Genomic DNA, 24,699 nt, shown 5'->3' on the forward strand with positions numbered 1-24,699 from the left:
CAACACCACATACATCCACTGAGTAGGAGAGCATGAGGTCAAGCTAGTCCTTTTGAGGCTCCCCACTCAGGATGGGGCAAAGGCACCTTGTTATACAAGAGTGAGATCCTCCTGGAATCTGTCCAGCAGGAAGGCACTGGGAACCTCACTGGCACATTTTTTATGAAGTGGGAAAGTGTGGCAGGATGGCCGAGACCTAAGAGGATGGGAATTCCAATGATTTCTTCAATTGCCTTTCTGAAAAGAGGAATGACACGGAAGAGGGTCTCCATGCAGCTTAAGGTCTTGCAAGGCACTTGTAGAAGTTGTCTCCAACAGCTAGACAGTGAGAAGAGTTCCTCGCTTCAGGGCCAAGAAAGCCTGAAAAGCCTTAGCAGACTTGGCTTTGCACTGTGTCAATAAGTGAAGCCAAGCTCACAGGAGGTCTACCATGTCTCCGGGCGACATTTGCGTAAAAGTTGGGTCTCTGGATGAAATCAGTTTGATTTTCTCTAGATCCTGGGATTACAGCTGGTTTCTCTGCTCTGAGAGTGCACCTCTCCCCAGCCATACTTTAGCAGCTGGGAAAGGTGCCTTTCAAAGAGCAGTATGGCACTGAAAGCAGGCTCTTATGCTGGATGCTGCTCATGCAGACAGCCCAAACTCACTGCTGGCAACTGACAGAAGGACTTCGAAGAAAGAAACTGGGCAATAACAGAATAAAGCAGCCTTGGTAATTGTTTCTGCTGCTGCTGTGAAGAAATACCAAATCACATACTTGCTCCTGGATGTCAATGTGCCTGTCTGTGAAATGGGGAGTGCTCTGTAACTTGCTTTTGTGACTGGCATGTCAGTAAGTGAAATCTTCCCCGGTGCTACTGCTAAAAATCAGTGCTCTGCTGGCTGTTGATGAATTGAGACCTACTTACATTGTGCCAAAGGGCAAAGTAATCAGTAAACACTTTTTCCTTTTCTCTCCCTTCCTTCCTTATTCCTGCATTAACTTATCTGTGCTGGATGCCACTGTTTCAGTAGCCATGGAAACCAAAACACTTCTTTTATTACAGGTATGTACAAGGCACTTGCACTGTGGACTCCTATACATGCCTATCCAGCCAGGTGTGCCTCGTCTCTCACCCTGAGGACTTATTCTGTAGGGACACAGAGATCTGACAGTTTTTGTGATGCTCAGTGGACATGTCTTGTATAACGTGTTTAGCCAGCCCAGGAAATTGTGTTGAGGCACTGTCTCATTAACATGCCCATTTGCAAAGAAAAAGACTGAAATCTGAATCTATGAAAGAAACAGAATGGTGTTTAAAGAAAGGGCTTGGGTTTAGATTTAGATTTAGATTTATACTCTACCTAGAGATGAGGATAGACTAGAATCTTGTGTCCTGTCTCCTATGAATTTCAGGGACAAATTACATGGACCTAAACTTGTAAACACTTCTTCTGTGTCACATTAGAAGCAGACAATGACTTTCTGCTACATACTACATGGCTCTCAGCTGTCATGGGAACACCTGCTCTCAGGAGATTCCAAGACCAGGTAGGTGGAACTACCCCAAAATCATCTGATCTTGCACCAATTTTTCCTCCCTGTCCTGGAAGCTTGCAGTAGTTCTAATAGTTGAAAAGAAATCCTTACTATCAAGTGAACTAGGAGGTAGACCTTACACCCAGTTTAACCTTCACCTTTTACTGTATTCAAAATCTATCTTTCCCTCTCATGCACAGGTAGCTCTGTGGTTGGGCACTAGAAGGATCTCATGCAATGTAATCACATGGATTTACCCTAGCAAGTTCATAGAAGAATTTTTCCCTTGAGTTAGACGTGTTAAAGGAGCTTCATTTTGTTCTGCCATGTAGTGCTAGAGGCTGGGCTGATCCTCGACCTCATCTGGAAAGGGAAGAACCATGTCCCTCTTACCTCTAAACAGACTGGCTTGTTCTTGGACAGCTCTCCATGAATTTTGAGCCCAGGAGCACTGTTGCATTGAAGGCTTTAAAATAACTGGGCTTGGATAACCTCCTCTTTTTTAAGAGACAAGACACAGAGACAAGAAGGGAATAATGACAGGGGGGTCAAGACTGAGCAAGTTTTCAGCAGAGGGTAACAGAGTGCATTGAAGGCAGCCTGCTATGGTGGTAACACAACCTGGAGAGAGCTTCTCAATTGCAAAAGGAAAGCCCCTAAACCCACTGCTCATTATTCTTGCCATATGACTCCTAGAGACAGAGGCTGGGCCACTGGAAAGTGAAATTATCCCAATGTTTAGGAGATTCAGATATAAGAGGGAAGGAGAAGATCTGAGAAATGGAGGTATGAGGCAGGACAAAATGTGGTAGGAGAGCTTACAGAGAACAAGAAAAGCAGAGTAGGTATTTGCTTTCACTTGACTGCACTGGTATTTTCCTCTTTTGCTCCTTCTTTGTTAAAGCTGAGACCTTTTAGGACAAGTAGCTTTTTTCCTTACTTGTCTGTTAAATAATTATTGTGAAGCCTTGTGACTGGCTGTTTCATCTGCTTCTTCACTGTTCTCACCTCATGGGACATGCACTGCTCTCACAAAGATCATTAGCTTTGGGACTGCCTTGGTTGCCCTGTACAGACTTTTCCCCATTCTAACTGTAGATGCTTTTCAGTAGCCAGTGGGGCAGAGTGGAGTCATAGCGAAAAAACGAAAAGCAAAGAAGAGTTCTTTAACCTGAGCTGTGAAGCAGCCTGTGTTCATGCTATCTGTTCCCTGGCTTGTGTTATAACAATTCTTCCCCAACCGTTTTCCACTTTTTCCAGAGAGCAGTAGGCAGTTGCATCTCCAGTCATTGTTTTGACTATTTTCCTGACAGACTAACCCAACAGCTCCTAGCTTTCCCACCTCAACCTGAAAAGCTGCCATGACCATCCTTGGAGCTGTCATCATGCATAGGGGATGGTCCAAAGAAACTGTCATTGCTCCCAGAGGCACTCAGTTGCCTCTAGACCTTGTCCTCACTAGGCAGCACTCAACATTGTAGATGGCAGGAACTCTCAGGGCTGCTTCAGGCTGATCTTCACCTTCATTCCCTTTCTAAACTGGAAAGGGACCTTGGGCCGTGTGGCAATCTAGTCACCATTGACAGTACACCTGGGTGCAGGGAGTTAAAGACCCCATGTACTGTTCTATGGTACTATCAGCTTAACAATGGCATCTCTTTTCTTGGGATAGCTAGTGTGCTTTGACAGTGTCAGCCTGTCCTGCATGCTGGGCTTTTGTTCTGGGTATTAAATTATCCTTATCGTATCACTTTCTCCACAGTCTACTGTCTGTAGTTATGGCTTGGTAAAGTCCCTAATTACGTGCTTATCTCACGTGCTGTCAGGCTTTCAGCTTGATTTCCTAAGGATTTGAGGCCCATGTGATTCTCCTCTCTATCCCCCAGGTCTGCCTGTCAGCTGCCTCCTCTAATAATTTTTCTAGCTATTGACCCTTCTCACCCAAATTTTCCAGAGATGGAGATCTCTGCATAATAAAGTTATTGCACATTTTGTGAAGAGCAAGGACTTTGGAAGGGAGGAGACTGAAAGAAGGAACTCTCATTACATGAGCTCAGAGGACTCAGGTAAGAGAGAGCCTCACGAGCTCCTCACTCATGAGAGGAGCTCCAGTCAGAACTTGATATTAATCATGAGCTATATATTTCAAGGAAACATGTCTAGGTTGGAGGAGTGCTTGCCTACACCCATCTCACCTCTCTTGCGTGGTTTGTACCTGTGATTTTTTTTCCCATGTGCTGAAGCCTAAACTAGTGGCTGTATCTGGAGTCAAGAAGGAACCGGTCAGCCCTGCTGGGGCTTTTGTTTGCTTCAGCAACATGCCATGCCATCTACTGCCCAAGGCTCACCTGGGAGTTTCTCCTAGCAAATTTGCAGGAATGCAGGCATTGGATCTCTTGTTTTTTTTGGTTTTTTTTGGGTTTTTTTTGATGTCTAAGATATTTCTTCAGGTCTTTGGTCTTTGGAATTATAAATTTCTTATAAGGTATATGTGGCAGAAACAGCAAGTGTAGACTATTTGCTTTTTTTCTGGACAACATCCACTAAGCCCTTTCCCACATGCAGGCACACTCGTGTTCAGCAGGACACAATAACCCTTAACAATCCAACTCAAATCTTTGCTTAATTCCACCCTTGCCTGTGTTTTGGATGAATTATTCCTAGTGATGGAGACCAGTGCCATTTCATGGGTCAGAGCCTAAGGACATGATGTTTCCCAGGCTATGGGAGCTCTTGTTGTAAGTCAGTAAGTGAATTCTCAATACATTAAGATGGAAAAGCATGAGGTGCTCTAGAAAGGCATCTTACCATAGGCAGCACCCTATGCCAGGACCCCCTCTAGCTGGCTGGCAAGGAATACCAAGGGAATTGTGTTTGCTTCTTAGATACCTCGTTTCAGGCATGAAGGACCTTCAGCACTCAGAGCCCTGAACTCTTGACTGAAATTAGATATGTAAAGCCTCCCTAAGTGAACTTTTCTCAGGTTTGGCTGGAAGGAGAGGCCCTGTCACTCCTCCTGTGCCTACCCAGTAGCTCACTACTCTGCCTACTTGCTCAAATTACAGGAGAAGTTGCTTCAGCTGCTGATTGCCTCCAGAGAGTCCAAGCCCAGGCAGTTCACCTCCTGAGTGAATGGCTCCACACCTCAGCTATAGAGCCACTGTGGATATTCCTTTCCCTCTCCCTATCCTAATGAAATGAGAAGTCCCACAGCTGGATTAGTTCTGATGGAGGAGACTGAAAGTGGCCCTCCCCATGGCACAAAACATTTAGTTTGAAGTGAAGAGGTGAATGCTGTCATAAGAGAGAGCAAATTACGACCTGGCTTGCCTGCTCCATCCACAAGTGCTCCCTTAGTTGAGTTAGTACAGAAATTGGGAGCCCTAGCACCTCACTGGCCTGTATCCTCTGCAGGACAAGACACATATCTTCTCTGTTGCCTTCTGAGACCCTCTTCCCACTCAATCCTCTTGGGTGACAGAGGCAAAGGAATGTTCATTCTTCAGATTATGCTCAGGCTTGTGTCAGATTGCTGCTGCTGCTGCTGCAGTTCCCAGTCCAATGCGGGGGACTGTGAAACTGTGAGCCACACACTGCACTAGCAGTGCTCGGGAAACTTTGAGGTCAATGCCACAAGCACTAGTTGCTGTGTGGCACAGTTAGCCAGCAGCTAAACACCGGTGGACCAAAGCACTAAATTATGTAAGGTCTGCTGCAAATCTAATCCCCAATTTCTTGCCCAAGGTCACATAAAGAAGTCCATGGCAGAGAGGCAATTGGAACTCAAATCATCAGAGTCCTAAGCGAATGTATTCACTCCTGAATCAAACCCAGCAAAATCAAAGCTTTAAGCCAGATGGTATTGTAGCAATCACACCCTTGATACAGCCAATTGTTAACATGGGTAGAGGTGTCACGGGGACTAAAACTGACAGCACACAGCAGATACCTGCTTCTGTCAGATTTCTATAAATACGTATTTAGCGACCGCTTGCCATCTATCAAGCACGAAATAGCTATCCTATGAAATAACAACAACATTATACTACCAACCATAAACATTTTCCACTGGAATTGCAGCCTGTTTCTCTCTTCTCTTTATCAGACGTTATTTTATTGCTCACCTGTAGCAAGTAACAGTTTCCTGACAGGTGAGTAAAATCTGGTTAGCGTTTGAATCTTTCCTGTTGTCAAGCTTGCTGAGGAGGTCAGTAGACTTTGAACTTGACATGAGGCTTTTCCAGGTCCTAGCCCTCAGCAAGTGTATTTTCTAATTCACACTTGCTGTACTTCTAGGAGTGCAACGCATTTTCCCTCTGAATCTGATAAATCAAGCTCGTGTGTTTCTTCTGCAATTCTCACCCTCTTTCCAAACATGTCTTTTAGTTGAAAGAGAATATTTCCAAGCCCCTAGCAGGAAACAAGCACCTCACAATCCAGGCTTGCAGCTGTATGATTCCCTAGATTACAGCTGCACTCCAAGAAAGAATGCTACGAATCTACATTGCAATTTTTACTGTGATTTATTTTACTGAGGATGAATTCATCATTCTTTCATCAAAGAAATAGCAAGACTGTTTTTCCAGCACAGAAGTTGCACTACAATGGTTGCATTAACAAGCGGCTACAGATTGATTCCAAACAGGCAACCAAGAGTCAGAAAAACAAAATTGGATTTAATGCTGCAGCAATGGGGAGCTTTTGATATGGGTAGCTAGGACACCTGTTTGCAGTAGTTTGGTAAGGCTTCTTGGTTGATTACTCCCAGTGGGACAGAAAAAGGGACTGAATCCGGAGTACAAGGGGGATGCGGGCTTGCACAGAATGGGAAAGGTTCTAAAGATTTCAAGCTACAGACTCAGCTCTGTGCTGAGATTTGGGAAAGCTCAGCTGAGGCGAGTTTGTGTTGCTGAGGTCTGCAAGATTACTCACTATTGGTTTCTTATGCACAAGAAAGGCTATTTCCCTGCAGACAACTCAGAAGAGCACAACAAAGGTTTTCTCCCTGGGCTTCAAAGAACTTGAGGACTAACCCAAATCCACAAGCTTTTCAAAAACTTTTGGATGCTCTTCCCTCTTGCCCCACACAAGGCCTATTGACTGTCCTGTCCCATGGCTCCTCTCCACAGCTGCAAATGTCGCTGTGGTATTGACCCTGGCTGGGACATGCAGCAGCGCTTACCTCCAGGACCATCTCTGTCATCTGGAACTGCTTCTGAGAGACCTTGTCAGAGCTCACAGGCTCATGGAAGAGGAGGCAGAGCATGTCATACTTCTTCAGGGCCTGCTTGTAGTTCTTCTCATTCAAGTCAATCACTCGGTCTTTCCCATCGTATGTGGGGAAATTCAGTCCCTCTTCTGCTTTGCAGCAGAAAAGCAGGCAAAAACCTGCCAGGATCCAGCACGTCGCCTTCATAGGGGAGCGCTTGGGGTGCAGCAGAAGGCAGGTAAATGTCCCTCTCCTTAATTTGGGAAGAGCAGGAGACCAAAGGCTCCAGGTGAAGTTCAAACCTAGTTGCTCTTTCTACTGCCTTCCTAGCAATCAGTCCAAATGCTGCAAGCCTGGTGGGGAGCAGCAAACTCTGCTGTCCTGGGCTCACAACAAAGAGACAGACAGGAGAAGCTGTCAGGCCAAGCCCCAGATACCTTACATAGCTGTGTCCAGCTCCCGTGTCATTAGGAACTCCATTTTTAGGAAGCAGTTGTTTCAGGCTAAAAATAAACCCTGCAATGAATAAAAAGGACAGATATGACACTATTGAGGGACTAGCTGGCACTCTGCATCATTTGAGAGAGAGGGAGTGAGTGAGAGGGAGGGAGTGGAAGATGTCGATGCTGGGAATATGCAGGCAGGGTTTGTGAGGGACAGACTTCACTTGTACAGAGAACCAAGGCACAGCCTGTCCTACTAGAGCTTAACAAAAATAGAAGGTATTTACTGCGTTTTTTAATAAGGGTATCTCTCTTTGTAACCCCTTGGGCATCACAGTGATTAAACTTTGGATATCAGATCTCAGGTTAAGCTGTTTTAAAGCCTCATCTGCACTGCTAGAGGAAAAGTCCCGTTTCCTTAGCTGCAAAGGAGGTGAGCGCTCGAGGGACCCCCTCCTCCTCCTCCTCCTCCTCCTTCTGCCTAGGGCATTGGCTGGAGCTGATGGCTGACATTCAAGCTCTTCTCTGAAGCACCTTCTCTGCTTCTGGGGTGCCAGGAGAATTCCTAGCCCTTGGACCTGTAACTCCAAAGCAGAGGTCAGCTTATGTTGCAACCTCCCATGCCCACGGCAGTTACCGAGCCCCACACATTGCTGTCTAGGGGTTAAAACCTTATCAGGCTATGGGGGATGAAGGGCAAGAGGCATGTGCCCAGGCTGGTATCTCTGGGGCAGGAGAAAGGGTTCTCCTCAAGACGACAGATAGATGCAACCACCACTGCTGGCTTCTCAGCAGATGGGAGCTGCTTGGTGGCCCTGAGGGGCTTTTTCACACAACCCTGTTGCATTTCCCAGCAAGCTGTCCTGCATATCCCCTCCTCTTCATTTCCTGGGAAGGGTAACCAGTTCCCCCTTTGCTGGGAGCTCAGCACTGTCTGCTGCTTTGCTGCTGGGGAAAAAGGGTTCGGTGGCACAGTTCTTTACCCCTTCCCCTCCTCTGACCGGAATGTCACCGCTGCCCCATGACTGGCAGCGACAGGCAGGTGGCCACAGGCCAGCTGGCCTCATGCCAGCACAGCGGCTGACGTGGATCTGCTGGAGAAGGCACCCTGAGGGGCTGGCAGAGAAAAGCCTGACAAGGGGCACAGGTCTCCCCCTCCTGCCAAAGGGGTGTGCAGACACGTGGCCTTGTCAGGCCTCCTCCCTGCACGTTACTCCATCACAGCCTTGCTACCCTCCATCTACATCAGGGTAAAGATGATGTCCCTTCTTGGTGCATGCAACTCCCCAGCTGGCTGTTCCACATTGTGTGGTGTGGATATTTCAATGTTTGGGGCAAAAGACGAGCATTACTCGGCACTTATACCCATCTCCTGGGTGAATTAGCAGCACATGTCCCCCTCAGCTTTACTTCCAAATTGAACAGCCCACAACATGTTGACTGAAGCTCTGGGCAATGGTTTCCAAGTCTGTCTTACTTCCAAAGTCTCCTCTTAGTTTCTGGCCATGCTTTTTCAGGCCATGCCTTTTCAGAAGTTCAACATTTACGTGCAACCTCATATCCTAATGATGAAGCCTGAGGAATCTGGGTAGAAGCCAGAGCTAGAGAGCCTCAGAAATTCACTCCCTACTGAGGAAGCCTTCAGAGGTGGTCATTTCCACAGCGAGCTGTGAGAAACCTGGACACCTCTGTCTGCTTTTAGTGGGAGATACAAGACTTATGTCACAGTGGGTGGCAACAGCTGACTAAGCTTTTGCTGAATGTTTAGGTTGCAAAATGCACAGCCTAAATGTGGGATAAGCAGGTGCACACTAGGCTGGTCGGTTGTGTTTGAAGGACTCCATGGATATGTGGTGCAGGAGCAGGCTTCTGCTGGCATCAGAGTATATTTTAAAGCAGGCACACACCAGACAAGGCTGTAAAAATGAAATGCTCACATTTACTTTAAAATTGGCTTCCCAGGCTCCTGGCCTCCTTTTATTCTTGCAGGTCCTAAGCAAATGCTCTACTTATTGCTCAAGCTATTTTTGGGCTGCTTCATCACTAGTCTGAATAACTTTCAATCTGCCTAAAAATATGTGCAGTCCAATTTTCCTTTTCTCCTCTTTTTGCCATCAAAAAAAAAAAAACCATTCAAAAAGGCTTTCTAGTCTCTTTTTTTTTTGTGTTAGCCCACGACCCACCTATTCTACCTGTCCACAGCATAAGTAGTAAAGTTCTGTGACTGCTGGGCTTCATCTCCGCTCCAAAGGGAATTCCTCTGGCAGACCAACACTGGATGTCATCGTCACCGGAGAGTACATCCCTTTGTCTCTCTATTCAAATCCTCAGTGGGACTGTTTGCGCTACATCCAGTGGAGATTTTCTGTGGCCTTTTAGCTCTAGCTGCATCTACTTGAAACTCTAGATACCTTGTTCACTGTGAGAAGTGGTTTAAATGGCTGTATTCTTCCCAGGAGGCAGAATTGGTTTGACTGAACCTCTGGAGGCAGACAAGATGAATTCCTCAAAATCTGAACATTGCCTCAATCACCTGAACTTCCTAATACTAATGAACTTTAGTCAAAGTAAACGTTTTCCTTGCAACCCTGCCAATACAGATCTGAAATCCTGGATTTACCTGTTTTGAGATGTTCAGCACAGCAGTTAAATACCGGAGTCTAAGCAGAGCTGCTTTTGTTCCCAGGAGGCTGTAGGATGCCAGTAGCAGAACTGGGAGTTAAGCAGACTCTCCCACACCCTGAGAAAAGCCCTAAGTAAGATGTCTCTTTCCTCATCATCTCTATCGGTCCCAAGAGCAGCACAATGAAATGTGCTCGTTCTGGCCCCATGAGAAAAATCTTCTTGAGAGTTAAAAGCTATCCATCCACACTCAGACAATGTTTTAGATTGGGAATTCCATGCTCAGACAATGTTTTAGATTGGGAATTTTGGGGCAGACTCACTCAAGCAAAAAGAGACTGTGTAGACTTCATGGATTTGGGGAACCTGAATTTTGATGAAGGGCCGTTTATTCAGGATACTGGCATAAGATTTCTCTGTCAAATTCCCTCCTGTAGGGTCCCCACAGGAGGGGAAGATAAGGGGGATAAAGAGCTTCTTTGTGAATTCTTGGATTTTGCATTCACAGGTTCACTACAAATTGTTCTATCTTGTTGCATAGTCCAAGATCTTTCTGATGCCATTTAGATGCCCATGGTTGCAACACAGCTGTTTCTGTGGCCAGTGGAAGGGAATGATATGGTCAGTACTGTGTCCTTGGGCACTTGCCTTTCAGCTCATTCCCTGGCAAAGCTGGAATCTGTTAGTCTCTGATGTAAGTTGACTGCAAAGCTTGGCTTCCCAACTGACTCCTTAACCACCTTCTAGTCCTGCCTTTAGAAATCAGTATCACGCTCTTCCCTGGAAAATCATTCCATCATCTACCTGAAAGCTCTCTGCCAAATGAACAAATAGGGCTCCATGCCCATCGACTTGGGCAGGTTGCCCACGTCATTCAAATAACCTTCAGAACTGGCCCCAAAACTTCATGCAAATAAAAAGACAATTAAAAAAGAAGCCTGATGGGGCTTTATCCACTATTCCAGGCTCTTCCGGGTATATTCACTGAGTAAAATCCTGGCTCCAGGGAATTAGGTTGCAAAATCAACCCTGACATGCCTTGAAGTAGGATTTTACTTTGTTTCCTTGAATTTTGTGAAGATGGGTAACCAGCGACAGTCATATGATGGAAGTGCTCAAAACAGAACAATCTTAGCCCTTCACTTTGGGCTTGCAGAAATGCTGGATGGAGACACAGGACAAGAATCTCCTTCTTGTTCTTTTTTTTTTTTCCCTACTAATACTTGCTGCTCATCTCTCCTGGCTACTGCAGCTGCACTCCACACTGCCATTCTCACCTTCATTGTCCTTTCTAGCTCCCATGGTAAAGGAGGTCCCCAGCTAATCTAAATGCTTCCGTGAGCCTTTTTTTCCAGGGCTTCAGGATTTAAGGTTCTGCTTTAGCTAATCTCTTTTCAAGCTTCTAAGACCTTGTATGTTTAGCAAGATAGGAGTATTGAGAAAATACGCCTTTTGCCAAGAGCTAGCCAAGCAAGGTCACAGCTCGTAATAACTTTGAGCGTGCTGCTGTCATTAGGCTGAGAGCCTCAGAGATGCATTGAGCCTGTCTAAGGAGACCAAGAGGATTGCTGTCATCTCAAGGAAAACTCTGAAGTGTGAGAAAACCTACTTCTCTCTTCCTTCCCTTCAGCCCTGAAAGCTGACAAGTCCTTTATGGTGCTTTATGTTGCTTGTACTACAATTCAGTCATGTCAGTGATGGCAAGTACAAGGCAGGGACACGGTATAATTTGCACTCCCTCCTTTTTTTTTTCCCTTTTAGACTGCCAGACCTCATGATACTTTGTATATTTTATGTGAGGTGTTCAGAGACCTGCCAAGCGATAAGAAGATGCTACAAACCCTCCCGTTTTCTGACACATGGACATTGCTTTTGATGAGGAAAATAAAACACAGCAGAGGCAAAAGCACTTGTATGAAATTATACAGAAGTTGTAAAGGGAAGGTGAATGAGATGATCCAGGAGTCCTGACTCACCCTGAGCCATGTCAGTCTCAGATATTTTAAAAAAGTCCTGTCTCTTTTAGCTATTGTGTCCCCACAAGCAAAGGTGCTCTGTGCTACCTTATGGGGACCGTTGTATCTCTCTGTCTTTGGGAGCTAGTCTGTGTCTTATTTGTGTCTTATACAGGTCAGAAAGTACTTTAAAAGGTCAAAACTGGGACAGTCCCAGGAGGATTGGGAGAGTTACCTCCTATCTGGTTTATAAACCCTAAACAGCAAGAAAAGATTTAACTCAGACATCGCTTGAGGTCAAATGGAAATGGGCCCATCGGCATGGATGGAAATAGCTGGGAAGAAGAGCAATAAAGTGAAAATGAAAATCGTAAGGAGAAATGCTGCAAGCAGGTGAGGCTTGCTTCTTCATGCAGAGGTCTGACAAAGGACATCTGAAGGCAGTCTGCTACAGCATCTGAGACCCATCAAGTGGACCGGAAAAGGCCACAAAGAGCTTGCAGCAGCACACAAAGCCAGGTATGCCTTCCCACACGCAATCCACCCTGGAAAGGGTGGAGGGGGTCCCTGAGGGGACTCCTGCAGGTAGCACTGGGATGGGAGGATTTTCTGCCTTGTTTCTGTTGCTTATATAGGAGCCAGTAAACCTCTAATATACCCAGATAGTTTCAAGCTAAGGAGAATTTTAAAATGGTATTATACGAATCGCAGCTGGGGCAACAGCTTTGCATCTGACTGTACCTGCATTGCATTAAACCTGTTAGAAGAAGCCTGAATCCTACTCATGAGAGGGCAGAGAGATGGTAAAAAAAACCCAGACCCTGAGCTGAAATTGTTCTAAGATAAACCATTTCATAGGTTGCAGGACCCAATTTGGTAAGCGTGCAGAGCTACACTTAGGTGTCCCTGTCTGCAAAAACTCCTCTCTCCTGGGTTGGACTAACTGTCACCCTGCCTAGAGAAGCCAGACACAGATCTATTCACTGAGGTTCTAATGGGATCCCATGGCCAGTTTGCAGGATGTTGCCTCTGGTAGGCCAGGCACAGGGCATCTCTGTTTGGGTCTGACAGGCAATGCTTTCTCGGATCAGCAGGAAGGTAGCCTTGTTGGCGCAAATAACAAGCACTTGGAAGAGACACTCGAGCTACTATCTGTTCTTCTGTCTCTACCTAACCTGAGAACAGAGGCATGAGACAGCCACAGTTAGTGAAATCTTTGCCTTGCCAGTAATCACAATGAGTCAGGGTCCTACAGACGTGACCCAGAGCTCTGCTGAACACACGGCCTAGAGCAGCTCAAATGGAGACCCAGCCATTCTCCTGCCTGCAGCGGGCTCCATCACCCTCTCTTCTGTAGGACCTGGCAACAAGGAGGGGTCTGATATGCATTTGGTATTTGGGCTTTCAATGTTGGGGTCTTTTTATGTATAAACTCCTAAAATGATTCTGGTGGTGGTGTGGATCCCTGCATAGCAATTTTACACCGACTGAGGAGAGGTCCTTTTATTTTCCCCAGATATTTCTAACACACCCTACTTCAGTGCCACAAGCTGAAAAACTCTCCCCCAGGACAAATCCCATGTCGTGTCACTGCTACTCAATCCTTTTTTACATCATCTTCCTGTGATGCAATGTCCTAAACTACAAGATAAAGCAGTTATCCCTGGGCCAGAGGCATAATTTACCCCATGGGGGAAACTGGTAGATGGATGCTTCAGGAGGGACAGGAGGTAGCTGTAGGTAGGAGATGGACGTTAGAGTTTTTCACTGACACGGGCTTCCCATGAGGCTTTGGAAAAATCCTTCCGTGTGTCAGTTCTCTGTCCAGACCATGACAACGGGTTCTGGGAATGGTATGATGTTGCAAGGTGCTTAGACATTAGATGGGGATTAGTGCCTTTAGGCAGGCAGGGAGCCTGGGCCAGGTCTGGGCTCTTGAAGGTTTTGGCATGCTGAAGAGATGAAGAAGGGGATGCAACTTCCACTGCCCTCAATTTCAGGAGAGGTGGTTCAGATGCCAGGGCAGGCTTGTTCCCATGAGAGATGCTGAGACCTGAGCTCTAGGCAATCTCTGTGAAAGCCCTGGGATCCACAGTCAAGCCCTCAGCCACTGTGAAAGTGTGGCCCCAAGCTGGTTCCCTAGGAGCTGAGGTGTGAATGGGTGCAAGGGTGAGCTCCAGCCCAGGGACCTCAGCAACTACTAATGATATAGTAATAATATCGTTACTACTAATAAAGCAAAAGAAACAAACAATATGGTCTGACATGGCACGTTTCCTTCTGGAAACTCTTAAGGCACATACAGTCTGGCCATTTCCATCAGTCCCCTGCCTTTTTCTTGGAGCAGGTGGATTTACTGGCCTCCTGCCTAGCTTTGGCTCCGATCAGTATGTCCAAGCACGTGTGTCTGTCTCTGCCTGCATGCGCTCATGCACGCATTAACCACCAGTGCTGCTTCTACCCAGCCCTCCAGGGCTGGGGTCTAAAACAAGGATCCTGCACCAGACAGGGTTGAGGTGGCCGGGTCTGGGGTGCCACTCGTACCTCAGGTTTCTCCCAGCCATGACAGCATCAGCATATTTAATAACACGGTGATGATTGGAGGGGTGTTTAATTTAGCAGCGTGGCGCCGGCTGCTGCTGACAGAGCTGTGCCCAGAGGATTTACACCTGTTGCACTAGAGTGGCAGCTCAGCTCTCTTTTGCTCTTGTCCTCCTATGCTGCCCCTCAAAACCTTCCCCCTCCCCTTCCCAGACTGCGTTGCCCTCTGGGGCAGGCCTGGGAAACGCTGGGCTCAGCTCACCGTGCCACCAGGAACCTCATTCCTTTTGGATGATGAGCTGGATAAGCTTAGCGTGCTCCTCAATTTTGTAAGAGGACAGAAAGGATTTACTGCTCTTGAATTTCTACTCCATTTTGACCTCCCCATTCTCTAAACGGACATTGTACAGTCTGTGACAGCCCTGAATATCTCTAAAGTCTGTTGGCACTTGCACTTCTAGGGTCAATAGCTTTCCAGGCAGTACTGATGTCTTACAGGCAGTCTTTTATGCATGGTCTGGGGATACTTTTATCTTTGGGGCTTTTTTAGAACACCAGGCAATTTTTAAACTCAAATTCTTCGATGGGAATGAGCCTTGCTGGCAGCAAACTCGTCATGGATACTGGTATGTAGCTGGGATACAGCTACACAGCATTCCCAAGAATTCAGAAGTAATGACTCAGATGTCCACTTCCCTCAGATCATAAAGTCAGCCTAGGAACCAGGAGATCTGAGAAGTGTCTTGGTTGTGATATTTTTCACTGGCATGGTAGCCTGGGTGTCTATGCTCAAGCTTCTACCTGCAGCCACAAAAGTGCAAAAAACTTCTCTATAAAAACCTCTCCGTTTGAAAACAGAAGCTGAAATGCCAGAGTAACAGCATGAAACCTGGTGTCAAGAGCCACAGAGGGACATGAAAATCACAAATTACGTGATGACTTGGTAGAAGCTAGGAAAAAGATGGAGATCTTGCCTTGGTCCTTAGAGATGACTGAAAACTGCTGCTGCAGCTGATGGTAGGAAGAAGCATGTCTCTGCTTTACTGAAAATGAGCTGCCATCCACAAAGCAGGGTGGCCAACAATTTTTTGGCCAGAGGAAACATTTCACAGCTCTGTTTGAATCTTTTTGCACCTCTCATTAGAAATTGTCACCCATTCTTGAAGAGACACTGGCTTAAGCTGCTGAAGTCTCCTCATCCCCTGATAGAGCACTTCTGAGCATCATGAGCGGGAGCTCCTGCATAGCTCCTGTCTGGCCTGTTGTCCAGATCTGCTGTGGCAGGCCGGGAAATGGAGGCTGAGACTCCACCTAGTGAGGCCAAATGCTCTGAGGAGCCCTGATAGAAGGAAGAGACTCCAGCAGCAGCCTCCTTCATCAGCTCTGTCCTAGAATATAACAATAACAACAAAAAAGCCCAACACACCCAAAACCACGTAGCCAGTACTTTCCTGAAGAAAAAGCAGTAGCTGTGTCTCTCCAAGCTTGGAGCCAGGATGGTGTTGTGCCAGAGCATGGCTTTGCTTTTCTTTCTAACCTGAGGTTTCTAGCTAAACACAACCTGGCAGCACCTCCGAGCTGCAGCCCAGGCTGTGTCTTCCATTAAAGGGTTGCTGCTGGGCTTGCTTGTATTTATAACGCTTGCCTCTGCTGCAGCATGCCAGCTTGCAGAGGTCAGCTCTTCCCCGGGTGCGGGGAGTCATTCCACAGGGTAGGAATGTTTCCATCCCCACATGCCAAGAGGCTTCCCATCCACCAGCAGACGGGACCTGGGGATGGCCAGGTGCGGAGAACAGCAGAACGGTCCAGGGGGAAAAGGGGATGTGACAAAGAGGGTGGGCAGGAGATATAGTGCCTGGTTTCTAGTGAAGAACAACTCTGGGAGGTATGTGGCTTGCTTTAGTGGTGCGGGGAAAATGTGAGCCACTACATCCTCATGGGAGGCAGGTGAAGAGTTTTGTTCTTCCTGTACAATTTTAGTTGGCACTGCAGGTAAGGAGGATCTCAAAAACCAGGGCATGGCTCCCGCACTGCAAACGGCATGGAACCTTCTCCTGAGTCCGTCAAAGATGACTTTGGAGTTACTTGTACAGCTGCCAGCTATACAACAAGGTACTCTCCCAGCAGTGTTGTACCAAAGAGAATATCAGACCACCAGGTGCCAGCCTGTGGCTAACATTCAGCTATTCTCCATGGTTTGACACGGGGAACAAACTATGACATTGCTCTCAACAGGTCACTTACTGAGTGCTATGACCCTAATGAAGACCCTTGAATGGGGTGTGTTTTGGCAGGCAGGAGATACCAAGTCAGCTTTTGGAGCATCTTCCTTATGAGGAAAGGCTGCAAGTTCTGGGGCTGTTTAGTCTAGAGGAGACTGAGGGGGGATCTCATTACTATTTACAAATATCTAAACGGTGGATGCCAGGAGGTTGGGACATCCCTTTTCTGTTGTATATAGTGACAGGACAAGGGGTAATGGGAGGAAGCTGGAACACAAAAAGTTCCATTTAAACATAAGAAAAAACTATTTTACTTTGAGAGAGAAGGAGCCCTGGCACAGGCTGCCCAGGGAGGGTGAGGAGTCTCCTTCCTTGGAGGCCTTCAAGATCCACCTGGACATGTTCCCTTGTGACCTGATCTAGGTGACCCTGCTTTAGCAGGGGGATTGGACTGGGTGATCTCTAAAGCTCCCTTCCAACCCCTACCATTCTGTGATTCTATGATTCTATGATATGACAAGTTTTAAGTAAGAAGCAAGTTTGTAGGTTGATGGTGTTCTTCGTCCTCTTCTGTCTCAGAGCACGTGCATGGTGTCAGGAATCAGCATTGCAAACTTGGCTCTTCCGCCTCTGGGGAGCTGCACATCATGGCTGCGTGTAGCAATCTGCACGCTGAAGGCTGCAGCTAAGCTCCTACAAAGCCCCCCAGATTAGCAGGTGTGGATATACAAGGCAGGGAAGGAGTAATTTGAGCTGGAGTTGCTGTTAGTTAGTGCAGTCAGGCAAATGTCATATGTGAGAAGAGGATCTAAAAGGATCTAGCACAGCAGATTGTGCTCTGTTCTTACCAGCCAGTAGTAAGAAACAAAGGTAGCTCTAAATCAATAAATATAGCCATTCTCTCTCGGTCAAGATATTTTTCTTGTCTTTTTTAATCTCTTTCTCTTCCTCTTTTTTTCCCCCCCCTTGCTTTTCTTTTTCCTTTCTTTCCATTTCAATTTAGTACACAGGCAAAGATTCCCAGGAGGATTACAGAGCTTTCCCTGGGCTATCTGAGACATTTTGACAAAGATATAAACGCTCACTTTGCTATAAAGTGACATTTCTGGACTGCTTATATTACTATATTGTCTGAATGAAAGCTTTCTTAAAGACTCATTTCAGGCTGCAGCCATTTCTGGGTCACTAATTTGCAAATGGAAGATTTTTTGAGTTTAGACGGGCAATTAGATATATAAGGCTAGCCTTGTGAAGACGTGAAACTTTTTGGGGTTCTGCTGCTCCTACAGTTCGTTTTGATTACTGTTTTTCCTGATTAAAAGCAGAGATTTAGGCAGCTAAATAAATCAGAACAGAGACAGATTCAGTGATGCATTTAATATTGTTCAAATTTGCTGAAGACTCCAAGCACTTAATACTTTAGTAAGTCATTTTGGCTTCCATGTGTCAAACAGCATCATTTATACCGACAGCATGAACCAAAATAACTGCATATGCAAAGAAGGGGAAGACTACCCAAGAATCACCTCAGGCAGGCCCTTAATGACATTAACTGAAGTGCTAATTGAAAAACATCCAGCTAAAACTCTCTAGTGGCAGAAAGTACAGATCCTGTAACATAAAGGACTTTACAGTTGTGTTTTAATTTGATGAACTGTTCTGACCAAACAGTGAAAGAATTTCTTTTGACATTTTTAACTGAGATACTTTCATTTTTATCCAGAATTTCTTTCCCGTACTTAACGTGCATCTCAGATGAGAGCTAGGAGACTACTGCTTGAGTATCTGGTTGTAAACCCCACCATCCAGTGGAAGCATTGTGAAGGAAACCTGGTGAGCCTGGTACCCAGAGAGATGGCACAGGAGCTACCAAACCCGCCCACAGTCATCAGGCCTTGAGAGACCTCACTTATTGAACTCTAGTGAACCAAACACTATGACCAGCTGCTATCTATAGCTACATAGTGACAGTATGTTGGCTTTTTTTTGCCCGTAAATTACTGGACACAGGTGGGGAATTCATTAGCATAAGTAAAATTAGGAAGCTACACTCCATCCGTCTCCCTGCTGATGCTGACATGCTGCAAGACGTTGACCTTCTCTGAAGTGTTAGCCTGTATCACCCTGAGCCCAGTGAAATTACTTAGGCCTCTGCTTAATTTTACATCCCATTAGGTCTGCCCTTGTGCTAGAAGTTAAGCATGTGGGTCACTCTTCCTGGATCAGAGCCCAGCTCCCAAAGGTACATCAAGATTTAGTTAGCTAGAGCTTCTTAAATGATATGTAACGGGAGTCTGCTCTTTTAAATTAATGGCTCATTTGTGATGGGTACGCTGGTCAGAAGTATTCATCCAGTCATCAACAGTTTTCCACAAACTATCAGCTATATGCACCAGTTTTCCACAAACTATCAGCTATATGCACATCAGTAATTTCTAGTTTCCTAGGATGCTCTTCTATAGCTGATCAAGGCTGTCTCTTCTCACAGATCTAGTGTCTGCTTGCAGAAGTCTAAATTAGGGCCCAAACTCTGAAGCTCAAAAGTGACTTTGTCTCGGTGTTGTTAGAACACCAAGAGTAACTGCTGCAGGGGGGACAGGTCAACAGATTGAGCTGGTGGCTCTTGGGTCTCATAGTCGGTGGTATATAGCCTGCTGTGTCACTTGCATGGCAGTGTGGCTGTCACTGCAGGAGACAGGGATTTTTCTCGTCATCTCCTCTGACACAAAGTAGGTGAAGCAGGTTGCCCTGTTGCTCCCTGAAGCCTGCTATCCTTGACTTCTCTGCCCTTGGCCTGTTCCTGAAGTCCTGTAGGGTCTGTTTCCTTAAAAAGGAAAACAGAAAACAAGTATTACTCTTGTGTGCCAACAAGCTCAGCTCTGAAGGCACCTATGGTGTCAGGTGCTGCCCAAGCACAGGACAGAGCATAAGGCACCAACGTAGCCAGTGCCAGCAAGGGGCAGGCAGGGAACAATGCGGATGTGGTGTTCTCGGTCAGCGTATGCACAGGCACCGATTTCTTTCTCAGGAGCAATGCAGACAAAGCCCTGCTTCATGAAGGTGACAGTCTCGGGTCACATTTCCGAGTGGACTGCATCACCCAAAAGCAGCGCTGAGCTCGCAGCGCAGCTCGGTAACGCGGGCAATAACCCAGCTTCCACCTCTACCCGGGCGCCCACCTTTCCTCAACAAGCCCGTCGCCACTGTTACACGACAGTCCAGCCACGGGGCGCTGTCACCCACGCAGCAACACTGATTCTCCTTCTCTTTAGGAAGCTGCAGGTTTTCAACGAGACTCTGCCAAGCGCCTTGCTCTCGCACCTCCCCACGGCGTGAGGTACCTTCCCGGGCCAGCCCTAACGCTCCACCTCCGCCGTGTGTCCCCCGCGGCGCGCCCCCTGCCGGCGGCCGCTGGAGCCGCGCACACCCCGCGGAGGGGAAGCGCCGCCCTGGCCGCTGCCGCCGCCGCCTCTCTCGGCCGCCAGGTGGCGCCGCCGCCCCGCGGATACACGCGCCCCCGCCCCCGCCGCGCAGTGCCCGCAGCTGAACCCTATGGCGGAGGCCTACAGGATGCTTGGAGGTGGGAAACGACTTTAAAAGGTCGGAAACCACTTTAAAAGGTCGTCGACCTGCTTCCCGTGAGCAGAGATGTTTTCTGCTAGGCCACGTTGTCTGTCTCTTCCTCACCTGCCTTGCCAGCCACCACAGAGCTGCCTTACCCGTGGCGTCGTTTCTCTGGTGGCTGCTCCATGTGCTACGATGGCAACTTCTCATGGGGCTACACTACAGAATGGGTCAATGAAGTTCAAGAAGGTGCCTTGGTGAGGCCTTGTCTGGAGTACTGTGTGTAGTTCAGGGCTCCCCAGCTCAAGAGGGACAGTGAACTTCTGGAGAGAGTCCAGCACAGGGCTACCAAGATGATCAGGGGACTGGAGCATCTTTCATACGAGGAAAGGCTGCGGGAACTATTTAATCTAGAGGAGACTGGGGGGGAATCTCATTAATATTTACAAATATCTAAACAGTGGGTGTCAGGAGGTTGGAGCATCACTTTTTTCTGTTGCATCTAGTGACAGGACAAGGGTTAATGGGAAGAAGCTGGAACACAAAAAGTTCCATTTAAACATAAGAAAAAAACATTTTACTGTTCAGGTGATGGAGCCCTGGCACAGGCTGCCCAGGGAGGGTGTGGAGTCTCCTTCTCTGGAGGTCTTCAAGGCCTGCCTGGATGCATTCCTGTGCAACCTGATCTAGGTGAACCTGCTTTAGCAAAGGGGTTGGACTAGGTGATCTCTAAAGGTCCCTTCCAACCCCTACCATTCTGTATTTTATGAAAGTGTCCTCCTCTTTGTTGTGCAGTGTTTTAACCAGGACCTTTTCAGTGCTCTGGGCTCCAGCATGGTCCCCACAAACTGTTTGCGCAGCCAGCAGAGTGGCTGCAATGTGAAGAGAGGTGGCTGGGAGGCAGAGGACATTGGAGGTGGCTGATGGAGTGAAATTCGGGTCTTGGCTTTCCATTTTTAAAATCTGAGGTTTCCACCAGCCCCAGCAGTTGCAGAGGGCAGCTTGAAGTCGTGATCTGTGGGAAGGTTTTAAAGGTTCAGAAACCAAAGTGTAAAAAAGAGCCCCCCCCCCCCCCCCCCCCCCAACCAAAAACACACACAAAAAAGTCTATTTAAATCAAATCTTGCCATTTAAAGATCATCATGTAACTTTGAGGGCTATGATTTTTGAACAGGTGGGGATGGGTCCACTGGGCTTTAAAGGTGTGATAAACCCTTCTGCCAAGGTTGAATCCAGCAGCGAGGCAGACACTTACCTTTCCCATGGTGGGATATTGCACGCTCTTCCAGCGCTGATGGAAACAAGGTTATTCAGCCAGACACAGATGGTGTTATTTCCCCCCCAGGGCTGCAGGGTGCCCGCAGCTATGCTGGTGTGTGGCTGTGCAGGTCGCTGGGGATTTGCATGGGCTCTTTGCTCGACAGCCGACAGCTTTTTGAATGACAATGGGGCGAGGGGCAGGTTGGCTGGAAAGATGTTTCTCTGTCTGCATGGGCTGCTGCTGGCAGCTGCAGTCCAGCAGCCATCCTTGCCTCCCCTATCAATATCCTTTCCCCTGAGTTAGAAGGACTAAGGGATAATTTAGTCTTTATGCAAGTTTGGACTTTGCCTGATTACCAGCTGAGCCTGATTACACAGGCCTTGCTGCCCCTTTTGGGAAATAGGCCAGACAGCTCCAAGGGACTGCTGCTCCTCCTGCCAGTGCTGCCACTGCTGAGCCCACTTATTTCATGTTAGATTGCAAGATGGGCTGCTTGTTCTTTCCGTTGTCCTCCCTGTGCACCCACTATCTGAGACCAAAGGATCAAGCAACCTTGTTTCTTGAAGACCCTAAATCACATTCACATGCAAAGCCTGAATGTAAATGTGAGAGGCAGCTGCTCAGGAACTGAGCTATTGTGACTACTGATGACATGGAGCTGGGCCCTGGAGCAAGGAGTGAGGTGGAGCCCATCTTCAGGTGGGTCTCCTTACTCACCTCAGTTTCACTTGTCTTTCACAGCACCTAAGCCCTAGTCTGGGTCATAAGCTATGCTGTGTGCCTTGGTTTTCCGTGTAACTGGGAGCAAGAGCAAGCTGTCAGGTAGAAGCTGGGTCAAGCAGCAAAGTTTAAAGTCTGTTCGAGTTGAACATCCCAAGTCCAATATTTCAGTAACAATAGAGCAAGCATCAAGCTGGGCAGACCTGAAGTCTGACTGCAGCTAGCCGTTGCAGTGCAACAGACAGCCCACTCTCTCACATCAATACGGGGTCACCACTTAAAAGCACGTGGATCAGCCAGACAGGAGAGTCAGATCTCCATCTAAGCAGTTATGCGGAGTTCAGATGAAGGGAAGTTTTGGCTTTGAACTTGTGTGACTTTTCAAAACTAATTAACATATCACAGAATCTCAAGGGTTGGAAGGGACCTTGAAAGATCACCTAGTCCAACGCCCCTGCCAGAGCAGGCCACTTACAGTAAGTCACACAGGAACTTGTCCAGGTGGGTTTTGAATGTCTCCAGAGAAGGAGACTCCACACCCTCTCTGGGCAGCCTGTGCCAGGGCTCCATCACGTAAACAGTGAAGAAGTTTTTCCTTATGTTTCTTTGGAACCTCTTACATTCTAGTATATGGTGTTTTACTTGCTGTCTCCAGAACCTTTGTATTAACTGTGATCCAAGTTTAAACACTGGGGATGGATTAGGATGTTCATGGTCCCACTTTCATTTGGAGGGGAATTGTGCAGGGAGATGGAGGGGAAAGAATGCAAAACTACAGCCAGGACAAGTTTAAAAGCATCCCTGCATGGCTTAAATAGCTCTGGAGCAGCCTGTAGCATAGAGGAGTTACAACAACTTCTGAAGCTCAATGAAAACACTTGACCTTCGACTTGAACTGAGACCTCTGGCTATTGATCCCAGGAAAACTTAGGAGAGAGGGCAGCTGCATTCTGCCTAGAGCAGCTCTGGCTCCTGAATGGCTCTGCCTGTTTTTAGGAGCTGTCACACTGAGCTCCCTCTTTAGCCTTTCCTCATCATCTGCACAGCCTGTGGGTTACTGGAACTGTATGAAAGTTTGGCTCCACTGTCTCTGAAGCTCTTATTCAAATAACTGTAGTCTGCTTTTATATTGCCTATCACCTGAGTACAAGTCCAGCTCCTATAACCTTTTCTCTTAGGTTAGGTGTTCCAGGCCCCTCACCATCTCAGTTTATGCTTCCAAGATTTTACATCCCTCTGAAACTGGATGATCCAAACAGGACAAAATATCTAGGCCACCAGTGTTGAGCAGACTGGCATAATAATTTCTGTCAATCTGCTGGCCACCGTCCTCCTAATATAATTCACAATGTGGACAGCATTATTTGTGATGAGGGTACTCTGCTTGGCCTCCATTTGTAATCCTTTGTCCCTTTTTAGCTGGATATATATCTACACTGACAGATCAGAGAGGCTGAAGGAGCACTCCTGGTGGCATTAGTGGTCCCCTTCACCACTAGCTGGCATTTGGGATTTGGCTCCCAGAGCCCTATTGCGGGTGATACCCTGGGCATTTGTCTCTTTTCTGTTCCAGGGGCCTGAAAGCATGTAAGAGCTGGGGTATGGCAGGGCACATCCAGTGCCTGACAGCTGCTGACCCAAGTGAGTGTCAAGGATCAAAGGATGGAGCTCAAGCAGTGGTTATCTGGTGGTTATCAGGATGGAGCCTGACATGGGCTGATCTCTCCAATGGCATTGTGGGCTCAGGTAGCGTGGTGCTCTCCTGTACTCTGAGGCACAGAGGGTCTGAAAGAGATTCTCTTGTATATGACAGAGCAAAACATCACATGCAATTTCCTGACAGCTTTATTGGACCAAAGAGCTGTCTTTCAGCATCCTGTTTCCAAGCTTGACTAGTAGCAGCTGTGTAGGGTAATGGTAGAGCTCTCAGGAGGAGATTCACTTTGTACCCATCAGGCTTACCTTTATAGCTTTGGGACAATTTGGAAATACCTACAGAGAGGAGTTTGATCAATTTTCCTGTGCATAACTGAAGCAGAATGGCTCACAGCCCGAGACGTTTGCTGTCTTTGCAGCTGCATTGTGAGCCCCTTTTGATTGTACACAGGCACTCTTCTCCCATAGGTAATCTAAAGGTGGAACATCTCCAAGTTATTGAAATGTTCTGTTTCAGCATTTCATTTTCAAGCAGCATATAACTTTTATTTTTTTAGAGGTGAAACAAAGTTATTTCCTTTGGTCAGAAACTCGGTGCTTTGCAGAGCTTTTGTTAGATGTCAACCTTCAAATTCCAGGCTGCTTTTCTGGTATGGGGTGAAAGCAAGAGCTGAGTTTGTAGAATTGCCTCTGCCAAAAAGACAGGGGAAAACAAGAAACCCGATATTCCTAGATGCCAGCTGACCCTTCTGACTGTTGAGTTCTGATTTTTTTCTGGATTGTTGGGGTTTTAATTCCACTGTAAACAGGTTGTAATGGTCTGGCCAAAAGCATTGCCAATCCACGCTGGGAAGAGTGAAAGCTGCTGAGCCATATCATGTTTGCTGAGCCCAAAGTTTTAAGTGTTTTGCTTTGAAAAGCTTGAGGGCCCGTGTTCCTTGGTTGGCTGATTGGATTTTTAAGAATGGGATCTATTTTGTCTTCCTG

General features: G+C 47.1%; 1 protein-coding gene across 1 annotated transcript in view; it reads right to left on the reverse strand.

Moving 5' to 3' along the window:
- CASQ2 (calsequestrin 2) overlaps nt 1–6,935 on the reverse strand; it is a 31,846-nt gene extending 24,911 nt beyond the window's left edge. Inside the window, exon 1 of the mRNA XM_010210780.2 lies at nt 6,702–6,935. Coding sequence (XP_010209082.1) covers nt 6,702–6,935 — 234 coding nt within the window. The remainder of the gene's footprint in view (nt 1–6,701) is intronic.
- Nucleotides 6,936–24,699: the final 17,764 nt, after the last annotated feature.

This window comes from Colius striatus, chromosome 1, assembly GCF_028858725.1.
Source record: "Colius striatus isolate bColStr4 chromosome 1, bColStr4.1.hap1, whole genome shotgun sequence".
Lineage (NCBI taxonomy): Eukaryota > Metazoa > Chordata > Aves > Coliiformes > Coliidae > Colius > Colius striatus.